At 43.1% G+C, this 12021-nt stretch overlaps 1 protein-coding gene across 1 annotated transcript in view; it reads right to left on the bottom strand.

Annotated features, from left to right (window-relative positions):
• shank3a (SH3 and multiple ankyrin repeat domains 3a) overlaps positions 1-12021 on the bottom strand; it is a 730589-nt gene that overhangs the window by 623536 nt on the left and 95032 nt on the right. Inside the window, exon 4 of the mRNA XM_059654527.1 lies at positions 5555-5626. Within this exon, the coding sequence (XP_059510510.1) occupies positions 5555-5626 (72 nt within the window). The remainder of the gene's footprint in view (positions 1-5554; positions 5627-12021) is intronic.

Genomic DNA, 12021 nt, shown 5'->3' with positions numbered 1-12021 from the left:
TCTGACTGCTCTTGTAATAATAGTATTAATGTGGCTTCTCCAGTTGGGATTTTTTAAAAATCAATTTTGATCCCCAGGCTGATAACAATGGGAGCTTCAGCAACGGTATTGCTGGTGAATTTTAAGAAGAAGTGGTTAGACTCTTCTTTGTGAAGATGGGCATTGCTAGGACTTCTACTGGATGCAGGTACACAGTTCCGTGAAAGTGGAGTCACAGGTAGACAGCGTGGTGAAGAAACAATTTGATACTCTTGCTTTTATTAGTCAGTGCATTGATTACAGGGCTCAGGATGTCATGATGAGATTGTACAAGATATTGGTTATGCCACTTTTGGAACACTGCGCTCAGTTCTGGTCTCTCTGCTATAGGAAAGATTTTGTAAAAATTGAAAAGGTACAGGAGAGATTTACAAGGATCTTGCCAGGGCTGGAGGGTTTGAGCTATAGGGAGAGGCTGAATAGGCTGGGGCTGTTGTCCTGGAGAGCTGGGGCTGAGCGGTGAGCTTACGGAATTCCCATCAAAGTCCTTCCCTTGTTTCTTACCTCTGCTTATATTGCTCCTTGCTAAGATCATTCCTTGCTATCATACTTATTTCATCTCACACTGACAAAGCTACCCCACCACCCTTCCCTTCTTGCTTGTCCTTTTGAACAGGCACACAGTCCTGAATGTTTTGTTCCCAGCTTTGATTTCCTTGTATCCAATGACTCCATAATGACTACAGAATCACCCTACTAACTTTTATTTGTGCTGTTTATTCCATTGATTTTGTTCCAAATACCATATGTATTTAAGAACGAGCCATTTATTTTGAATTTTTTAGAACCATTTCCCCCCCTTTAAACACTGTAGTTGCTCTTTTCCATGTTTGCCCATTCTGTCCCTTCCTGTCCACACTCCGGATATCGCCACTTAAATAACTTCCCCATATAAAGTGTGGAGAGACAGCTTCAACTCTGTGTTTGAAATTAAACTCCATATTCTGATTGACAACACACTGGGTGCAAAGGAGGGCGAGAGGGAAGGAGTAAAAGGAATTTATTCAGGACAGTTGAAACAAGCTGCTCCTTTCTAGCACGAGTAGTAATGACTGCCTTTGACATTACAGCACCATTGATGGTCACGTATTGCTCCGAGGATCCCCAGCAAAGTCAATATCAATGGGAAACACAGAATAAACTTTCCACTGTCCATATACCTCATTCAAAGGAAGGTGCTTGTGATTTTTGCATGTGAATAATTTCAAAACAAGAATGTTGCTGTAGACATTACTTGGGTTAATCTCCTTGGTCCACTGGGACATTCATGTCACACAAGTGCCATGTGATGGCCATCTCCAAAAGAAGAGAATTGAGCTATTTCCCTTTGACATCAACACCCTGGGTCATTGCCATTGACTAGAAACTTAACTGAACCTGTCATTTAAGAACCATGTCCAGAGGAAAACAGAAACTCAGCAGGTCTGCTGTAGGCAGAACGCAGAACCAGACACTGGACTCAAAATGTTTACTCTGCTTTCTCTTCGCAGAAGCTGCTGGACCTGCTGAGTTTCTCCAGCAATTTCAGTTTTTGTTTCAGAGCTCCAGCATCTGCAGTTTTTTTTTGTTTTACTTTAACCAAGTGCAGAAGAATGGTCAGACATTGCAAATTCTGCAGTGAGTGACTCACCTCCTGACTCCCCAAAGACTTCCTATCATCTACAAAGCACAAGTTCGCGCTCAGATGGAAAAGTCTGTGCTTGGCTAATTGAGAGAGTGAGCACAAATAATATTCAGGAAGCTTGATGCTATCTAGTGCAATGCAGTCCACTTGACTGGTGCCCCAGTCACCACCTGAAATATTCGCTCCAGTCTCAGAGATGTATTGTGCAGCAGTGTGTATTGTTCTATAATGGCTTTAGGACACTGGTGCAATGTTATGATGTCTTGGAGCTGTTTCACACCTGGCATAAATAGCATAGTATGGATGGTACATAGATGAAAGTCTCTTGACAGTTAGGAATAAGGACAGAACCCAGTAGTTCTCAGATTACCACGCATTGCTGTGTTTAACGGTAACGTGCGTTAAATGGAGTTCTACAGAAGCCAAAGCTTGAAGACAGTTCTTGACTCCGTCTTCTCATCAGGCAATCTATCCTGAAACCGAACTCTCCAGTGTGGCTCTGAAACCATTTTACAAAAGATAGCGACTGGTGACTGTGACAAGATGGGCTGCCAAGAAAATTGTGGCAGCTGTAAAGATCAAGAAGTAGATCTGAAATTGTCTGGAGAAGAGAGTAACTCAAGAAGTCACTGGTCCAGTTTTACTGCCAGCCAAGAGACAGAAGGGCCAAGGAGCTAAACAGCTGCTATGAAGGAAGACTCTTTGAAGAGGACATTTCTGCAGAGAAATCGCCGAAACAACTTAAAGCCAATAAAAGCTTTTTTACAGCTGAGTAGAGGAGACAAGCTTTTGAGGGAACGGCAAAGAGTGAGAGCGACAAAAGCCCTGTAGCAACTAAAGCGATAAATCTGGATTGTGCACACCTGAAAAGAGGCTGATTACTGGATATCATAGAATCTCTACACTGCAGAAAGAGGCCAATTGGCCCATCATGTCTGCATAACCTTTCAAAGAGCATCCCGCCCAGATCCAACCCCCACCCTGTCCCTATACCCCTCACTTCCCATGGCTGTGATGTGGAGGTGCCAGTGTTGGACTGAGGTGGACGAGGTCAGAAATCACACAACACCAGGTTATAGTCCAACAGGTTTATTTGAAAACACAAGTTTTTGGAACCTCACTCCTTCTTCAGGTGTCAGTGACAGAGATGGAATCAGACACAGAATTTAGAAGTAAAAGGTCACACCCCTGATGAGGATGTATTAAACAAACCTAAGATGCTGTTAAATCTTTAATCAGTTAGAAGGTTTTAATTGATTAATATGTGTATGTAAATCCCCGAATTCCTTTCAAGTCACTGCCCCGACTCTAAACCAAAACACAAACAGATTCTAAGCAAGGCCTCACACCTAACATGCACTGACTGACCTAAAATGTCACCTCTTCTTTACACTGATAAAACCTTTAGTTCTCTCAGGGCAGTGTCTTGAAAGAAACTCAGGGATTTACATGTACACGTTAATCAATTAAATATATTTGTTACAGTCCAACAAATCAATTAATCATATTGATTGAAGTTGTTTTGAGATTCTACCCACAGATTTTTTGAAGGCTGTTTAGTCAATTTGGAAAAGGAATATTTTCATTAATCTCCATGGTAACACATATTGGTAAGGGAACTCCTAACATTAAGTTGAAAACAGCGTTTGGAATAGCAGAATCATCAACACATTTCAGTATAATAACAACAAAGATTCTATAACAGTTTAAATCAACAAGAATACTACATGGCAACAAAATGTGTCTTGTTCAATGAAATCAGAATTTTAATGTGCAATTTCAAAAGAAGACAATAATCAACAGTCTCAAGTGTCTATAAGCAATCAGCGAATGCAGCAACACTCACTAACCTCCCCAACAGGTAAATTTAATCTATTACATCCAATTACTACATCAGCAAATTGGCAAATGTGGAAAGCACAGTTACTAAGATTTCAAACAGCCTCAGCACTGGACACCAAAGCAAATGCAGATCAGGTAAGCACGCTCCTTCACAATGTGGGGAGTATTTTAGATCAACAACACATCAATGAGAAACAGGTTACTTCTGACAACCTCTGCAGTTATGTAGCACAGAAACAGACCCTTCAGTTCAACTTGTCTGCGCTGACCAGATATCCTAAATTTGACAGAGGAGTTCAACAAAGGTTCACGAGATTAATCTCTGGGATAGCAAGACTGTCTAATGAAGGGTCATTGAAGAAACTGGATCTGTAGGACAGGGGATTTCAAATCTAGAGGGCATAGGTTTCATGTGCAAGGGAAAAATTTAAAAGGCACCCGAGGAGCAACTTTTTCAGAAACTTGTGCATGTATGGAATGAACTGCGAAAGGAAGCTGCACTGGCAGGGACAGTTACAATATTTAAAAGACATTTGGACAAGTACACGCATAGGAAAAGTTGAGACGGATATGGGCCAAAGACAGGCAAGTGGGAATAGTTCAAATTGGGAGGCCTAGTTGGCACAGACAAGTTGGAACAAAGGGTCTGGTTCTGTGCGGTAAGACTCTACGATCTAATCCCACTTGCCAGCATTTAACCCATATCCCTACAAACCCTTCCTTTTCCTGTACCCATCCAGATGCCTTTTAAACATTGTGTGTTGATCAACGTTTCACTTCAGGAACAAATAAGATGCTGGTAAAATAGCAAATACTGATCCTTTGCAGAAACTGTTGATATTTTCATTAATAACCTATATATGTGAACCATGCAACAATGGAGATTTATAAAAACAGCTCATTTGCAATAGGACTATTGTTGACCTCTTTTATTAATTAGTCACTGAACTTCTTCAAAAGAAGATCTTGAATGAGGAATCCAAAAGTAGAGTTCAGAGAATCGTTCGAGAAGCATTATACAATAAAAGGTCCATTGAATGAAGAACATGTCACAGAAGGTGCTGGATTCTTAAACCACATTAGAGAATTCAACCAAATGAGGCAAATCCCTTTTTCCAAAAATAAATCTTTTCTTACAACTTCAGCACAAAATTCTCAGCAATCTAGTGCTGCAGTGTCTTGTGACAGGGGAGTGGTTCCAAAATTCAACATCAGCAAAGAGAAAGCTGTCCAACCTTACCCAAACAATATCTTCAGTTGTAAGAAAAGATGGTATTTGTTATCGATTGCTACAGTCTAAAGGACATACAAGGTATCAAACCAAATGGCTTCCATGTCCATAGGTGATTCATGTCTTGGAACAGAACTTTGGAGAACAGATTAATAGTGCAATGGGACCAATTACACATGGACAAACTAACTCACTGTTTTCTCAGCAAAGTAACACCATCACCTGACCCAGATTCTACAACAACAGAAAAAAAAACTCAATTTTCCAATGCATTCCTGCAGTTAAACCAACACAAGGCCCTTCAGCAAGTACTATCCATTCGTGGCATGTGGTCAGGCTGCCAGATCAATTAAATCTCCGATCTGACAAAAGCCAGAAGAACAAAAGACTTTGCGTCAAGTGTTTTTAATACCTGCTCATAGGATTTTCTTACCTACTTACTTCTACAAATGAAGGATAGAGGGATTGAAACATTGATGAGAATTTAAAAATTGATGTATAGCCATGTGGGAAGCCACAATAGATCAACAAGCGAAGGGTGATAGTGAACAAGACTTATCATCAGGTAATCAAGGCTTTGGATGAGCTCAGGTTTATGGAAGCTGCAAGATGGGGGGCTGGCCAGGAAAGTGTTGGAATGGTCAAATCTAAAGCTAATAAAAGCATGGGCAAGAGATTTAGCAGTAGAAGTGTTGAGGCAGGTTTAATATTGGGCTGTCTTGGTAATAGGAGTAAACGCTGGAATAAACATTCAGTCTCTTGACACTTAAAGCATCTCCATGTTCCCATGTCCATCACTGAACCAAACGAGCACCTACCTTTGTGTGCAGCTTGGCCAATTGTTTCTCTTCTATATGACTCTGGGTGTACACTCGTTTCTTATACCGGAACTGCAAAGACAAGAGAGACGGGTAAGTTTGCAAGAATTAACAGGGATCTGATGGTGCTGTGTGTCTAACTCTTCATCCGGGTAGACAGATTCAAATCTAACAGGAACAAAGGTTTATCTTCTGTTGGGCACGGGCCAAATCTGTGGATTGAAGACTTGCTTTTCATTTCTGGGACATAGCTTAATTCGAGGCTAGAAAGAGGCTAATGGTCTCTCTCATATGATACTGGGTACAAAGTAGGACTTGTAAGATCACTAGTGTCTAACAAGCAAGATCAGACTTTTGAAATCTGCTAAATTAATTCACTTCATTCCTTCGCATTTCTCTTTTGATATCCACATCGTGGAGTGGGAAATGTCATAACCAACAATAGCACCACACATTTTTGAAGTAGAAGGAAACCTTAACTCAGCCAAACAGGCCTGATTTTCCAGGCCCACACTACCTATTAACAGCTTCCATGGCCTGACGTGACATTCATCTTAGCCAGCATCTAGATATATTTAAACTTCTTTGATAAACCATGATAGATCATTAACCAGAAATGCTACTTCTGCTTCTCTCTCCACATATGCAGCCAGATCCAAGTATTTCCAGTAATTTCAGTTCTTATTTCAGATTTCCAGCAGATGTGGTCATTTGCTTTTGTACTCACCCTTCTCTTCTCTGTGTCCCCACTGCCACTAAATGCCAGTGATAGCCTATTCTGAGTTCACATTATATATACATATAACATCATTTTAAAATAAGATTTCCATTTATAGGATGTTACAGTCAATGAATCACTCTTTAAGTACTGTTAAGTAGACAACTGCAATTATTTAGTGGAATACAATTAGGTCTAATAAACAGTGAATGAAATGAATGACCAGTTAATACTGGTCACACCAATGGCTAATACCAATTAATTGGGTAGGTTGAGAGAGAAGTATTTGCCAAGGCACCAGATGGACACACGATGTGGCATCTTTTACTTCCACTTGTGCAGCCAAACAGCACTTCCATTTACTCATGCAAAAGTTAGAGCTTTAACTGACTATCATACTGATGTGGCAGCCTAAAACATGTCTGCGTATATCAGTTAAAATGTCTGTTTGCATCTTCGAATGGGGGTTGACCCACAGGGCAGAATCTTCCCATTTTGGATTAAAGTGTTTTGTCAAGTGAGATTCATGCTACCTGATCTGCCATGGCTCACAGTCTTCACCTTAGTACTTGTGCATTCGAGCTCGACAGTACCGGTTGTAGAGCAAGAGTATTAACGACACTGGTGCCATGCTTAAAGCACAGCCACACACCACTTGAAATACCCCAAACCAGGAATTGCCTTACACACTGTGGTGTGAGACCGTCAACACTAACAACGTGGCCAAGAAAGGGAACTCTCACCGGTAGCAACCTGGAGGTCTTCCTCCTCTGAACCACCACGCCTGTTTGGAGTGAGATAACCACCTGGGTCAGTGCTGATCCCTGGGTACAATGTAATGCCGAGGAATACGGGAGGAAGGTGAACCATGCTTCTGCACTTTGTCATGGTAATTGCCACCATCTTCTCTCCGTTGCCTCACTTTGACAGGACCATGACTCACTAATTCTGCCTCTCAGCGAGGCTCATTGACTACAACTCTCACTGTTCCATATATCGTGTCCAGAAACAGCTCTCACTCATCTCATCCTTCAAAAGTATTAACGTTTCCTGTGCTCTGCACTTCCTACCCCCTCACTGAGAACCTCTCATCACTTTTCTTGCTCCTGCATCACCGCTAACAGCACTTCTATACAATTCTATTATACTCTTTCCTCCCTGTGTCTCAGAGCAAGATAAACTTCTGACTAATAGGCCGAGAGGGTGAAGAGAGAGAGCAGCAGACCAAAGGTTCCTAATGCTATAGGAGGAAACTGGCTGGAGACGAGCACAACTGCTCAAGTGGGGACTGGGACACCTCAAGGGGCAACCAATCCTGCCGGCCTGATTGTGCTGAAATAGGCTGCTTTCTTATTACAACCAATGCTAACGTACTCTTATCCTGCACAAGCTTTTACCTCTCTTATGCAGCTAATTCTCTTCCCAAATGTAGCGAACCTCCATTCCAAACAGTCCAACCTCAGCTCCACCTCCGAGGAGGAACCAGTGAATCTTCAGATGATGCATCGGCGGGGCATTCTTCTGCATCCTCCAGCAGCTCAGTGGTTTTCACCCTGGTGGGCTCTCTTTCCAGGTTAGATTCGCAATCTGGTGAGCACATCACTGGGATTTCTCCGTGGCTGGAGAAGGGAGAACCGTCCCAGGACTCAGGGCACTGTGAGAAACCAGGAACCTGTTCATCTACTGGCAGAAGACCGTCCCATGGTGTCAGCTGCAACACTTTGTGTTAATGGAGAGACGTAAAGACAGGAACAGCAGGCAGGTTTATCAGTGGCAGGCAGCAAACTGAATCAAAAAGGTGGAAGAGTCTACCAATGTTATCAGCACCATCCCGCACTTCATCTCTTTAGCCATTGGTTCTCAAGATCAATGACAAGGCAAGAGACCTTGAACTCACTCCAGGGTGCCCCTCCTTTTTAGGGTAGATGACAGCAGAAATCCATCCAGACAGAAATAAAGGATACACAGGTATGTCCTCTCAGGATACTCCAGAGATTCTTGTCCTCTTCCCCCTGCTCATGATGCCAAAGCCCACAGAAGTTAGCTGAGGAGGGTTAGTTTTCATCTCAGCATTGCACTCTTAAAAGGACTGTGTCCTCTATGTCCAGCCTGCTCCTGGGGCAATCTTCTAATTACTCCAGGCCAGCAAGGCTAACTACAGAGCACATTCCCTCCTACCCCTCCTACAGGAGTTGAGATTGCACTCAGATATAGTCAGAGGCAAGGGAAGATGAAATGTACTATCTGCAGATAGCATCAGATGTTACTAATCCTTGAGCTGGGACTTTAGTGACGGCACCAGTGCAGTTCATTTTAACGAGGATGACTTCGAGGCTGAACACAATGTGCTGGGACTGTACTGGGACCTGGCACCTTCCAAACTTCATTCACAAGATGGGTGTAAGCTACAGAATCAGTAATAATTCACACATTTCGAGAGGAAAGGGTTCATTCTGTGCGTTAGCTTCTCAAGGGAGAGCACTCCCTTTCAAGGCTACAACAAACAGTCCACACATTCATTCTCCCTCTCAGCACATAGTTCTGCTGAGAAAAGTTCGATAAAATGCTGCCTCTCACTCATTCAACAGGATGCTCAAGCATTTCAACTAAACTTAGCAGTCTAAGCACACTCTAAAACAGTGAAGGCTCACTGATGTGTGAAAGATCAGGAGATCCCTCTTAACCAGCTGCCAATCATAAAAAACTTCATTGCTCAACAGTAAAATACCATAAATTGACTGAAGCCTGAAGAGCTGCCTAACGTCAGCACCAGATAAAGTTAATGCACTGTTTCAATGACTGCTGCTTTTTCCCCTAATTAAATGTTTATTCAGTAACAGAAAGGTAAATGTCCACAAAAATAACAAGGTTAATATGTTAAAATCATTCTACAGTGAGCAAAGAGGCTATGCAGCCCATCAAGTCAGCACTGACCCTCCAAAGAGCATCCCACCCAGGTGCCTATCCTATCCCTGTAACCCTGTACTTCCCTCATGGCTAATCCATCTAGCCTGCACATCCCTGGATACTACAGGTGATTTAGCATGGCCAATCAGCTTAAACTGTACATCTTTGGACTGTGAGAGGAAACTGAACCACCCAGTGGAAATCCACACAGTCATGGGGAAAATGCGCAAACTCCACACAGATAGCTACCCAAGGCTGGAATCAAACCCGAATCCCTGGTGCTTTCAGGCAACAATGTAAACCCAAATGTTCTTTACACTAAGAAAGAGCGGCCTGCCAGACAATCAACAGTATGTTAAACACTTAAAGGGAGTTCTAAACCCAGCTTATACATCCTGGAAGCAATTTTCAACGAGGTCCCTTCTGGTTTCTGAAGCTCAAAGATACATTTCTCTGTCACGCTCTGTTGGATACCACTCCAGGTCACTATCCTGATCCCCTTCCTCAGAAAATTGCTGCTAATACCCTCTTTCCATGAGATCCAGAACATATTCACCTTTTCGGCTCGAGTTGTGAAGGGCACAACATGCCACAATGATGTGGCACACCCTTTCTGGGCTATATTGCTAGGCACCGCTAGAGTGACCTAGACATTAAACCTCATCCTAAAAGGCCAATGTCCTGTTCCACAAGAGTCCTGGTGGAAGTACGGGTAATATTATGACCGCGTCATTCAGTAGGAGGGTTTCCTTACGGCACCACCAGCCAAATTTGGAGGTGTAGCCATTGTCTCTCTGCAGCAATGTAACACCCACAGACCATTGGATGAAGGCAGGGAGCCATGCACTATCTGGTGTGTGTGTGTCATGGCAACACCCAGAATATGTACAGTAGACCTCCAGAATCTTGCAATCAATGGTCGTATATAACTCAGACATTAAAAGCATGGAAACCTTCTCTGTTGACAGATTCTGCAGGCTGATGATTGGTTGTTCTCAAAATAACATGAGTGCGGCCATCTATAGTGCCATGCAACTGAGAGTGGGAAGGGGTGCCAGTGATGTTGCAGAATTACTGGGCTTTTGATTCTGGTGAAAAAATTAGTTAGATCCCCAGTGCGTTTGTGGGGATCAAGGATTGGGAGCGGCCTTACATATTCCCAGTTTCTGCTGGAAAATTGGCATGAATGATTGATGGCAACTGGGATGGGATTGCCACACAGTCCTGCAAAGCACAAATCCTGCTCCAGCAGATGGTGCAGTTCAATGTTGATGGCCCAAGTCATCCTTGGTCTGTAGCTGTACTGTTTTTACAAGACCTGTGAAGACAGAGAGAGCTGCAAACGTGGGCTTGCATCATTCTACACCAAGTAAGCTCAAAGCAAGTGATCTGTAAGAAACAAAGAAAGAAATGAAGCTAACTATTGTGACGCGCATGTTTATGTCTGTGCACAAAGTAGCCTGGCAGAAGCACAGAAGGCACAGGTGTCCTAGAGCTCCAAAGACTGGCATGATGCAGTGAGGAAGGTGGTTTGGCAAAGCTGGCTTGTGTGGACAAAGGGTGGAGGCAGATGGCTTCCAAAGGACATGCAGTGACATTGTGGTGAAGGCAGAGCTGGATGAAGGCCAGGGCAAGGACCAGAGATCAGCAGCTGCCAGCTAACTGCTCTGACTTTCATGTGGAGACATGACACTGCCTCATTTCTTGGGGAATGGGAGGAGAATGAGGAGGTGGTGAGTTGGGCAATAGGAAGAGGCAAATGCGTGGAAGTAAGATAGTTGGCACATTATTGCAAGATTCTGAAGTTACCTTTCAAAGTTTTAAAGAGGAAAAAAATATATTCTTGACATCAAGATTCCAATTCTTTCACTTGCACCCTATTAACCTATCCTTGCTCGTGTAGCTCCAGAAAAGAGGAAATCTCACCCACCGCCTTCCTAACACAAAGAAAGCAGTTTTCAATGAAGTCCTGCCCTTCTCTGATTCGGTTTTGCTGATTTTTCTGACTTACCCCTTCTATGCCTAATGAGTTTTTTGATCTTCTCTCCAGCCTCTATAATGTTATTACATTCTTTTCAAGTGTGGTGACTAAAGTTTTTCACGGTGTTCACATACAATCTTCCCAATACATTTCTCAATTCAGAATAAGCAGTCAATATGAAATGTATTTAGTGCGAGTGACAAGGGTCTCATCCACCAAATGGACAGCCAGCAAGTGCCCCACATGGTTTCTTTTAGAGGAGGGCTGACTGAATTAAAAGCCACTCAATTATTCATTTGGGCTTTCCCTGGGATCAAAGATCACTGGGGTGTAAGTCCCACTAGGCCGGAGCTGCCAGTCAGAAACCAGTAACTCCATTGAACAGAAGTAGCTTTAGACTGGCTACTGCCAGGATGACATCAACCTGAGGCCTAATACCACCACTCGATCCCAGATGAGTGATGGAAGAGAGATGAGGGTTTATGGAGAGTGAGTCGCAGGGGAAGTGGACAGGGACCTGCCATCAAAGGCAAAAGGGTGGCTCTCATCAGATCCTCCTTCCCAATACCACATCCCTCTCTCAGATACTGAGGGGGACTGACCACACTCCTTCTCCTGAAATTCTACAACTTCACATGCTCTCCATATGGCAAGCTCATTGACCTGTAGGTTAATATTGGGCAGTAGGATGAGGCCTTAAGTGGCATTAATTAACTAATTTCCATTATGGAAGGATAGCTGCTTTGTATACTCTGTCTGCCTTGTATGTCACTCCAAAAGTGGCTAACTCTGAATTATCCCATGAGGGGACCAGCACTGAGGTCACTCAACTAATTCACAACCAGTGATTCAAGAAGGAAG

The sequence above is a fragment of the Stegostoma tigrinum genome, chromosome 25 (genome assembly GCF_030684315.1).
Source record: "Stegostoma tigrinum isolate sSteTig4 chromosome 25, sSteTig4.hap1, whole genome shotgun sequence".
Taxonomy (NCBI): domain Eukaryota; kingdom Metazoa; phylum Chordata; class Chondrichthyes; order Orectolobiformes; family Stegostomatidae; genus Stegostoma; species Stegostoma tigrinum.
Note: the sequence above shows the minus strand (reverse complement) of the source record. Positions and strands in the feature narration are given on the sequence as shown.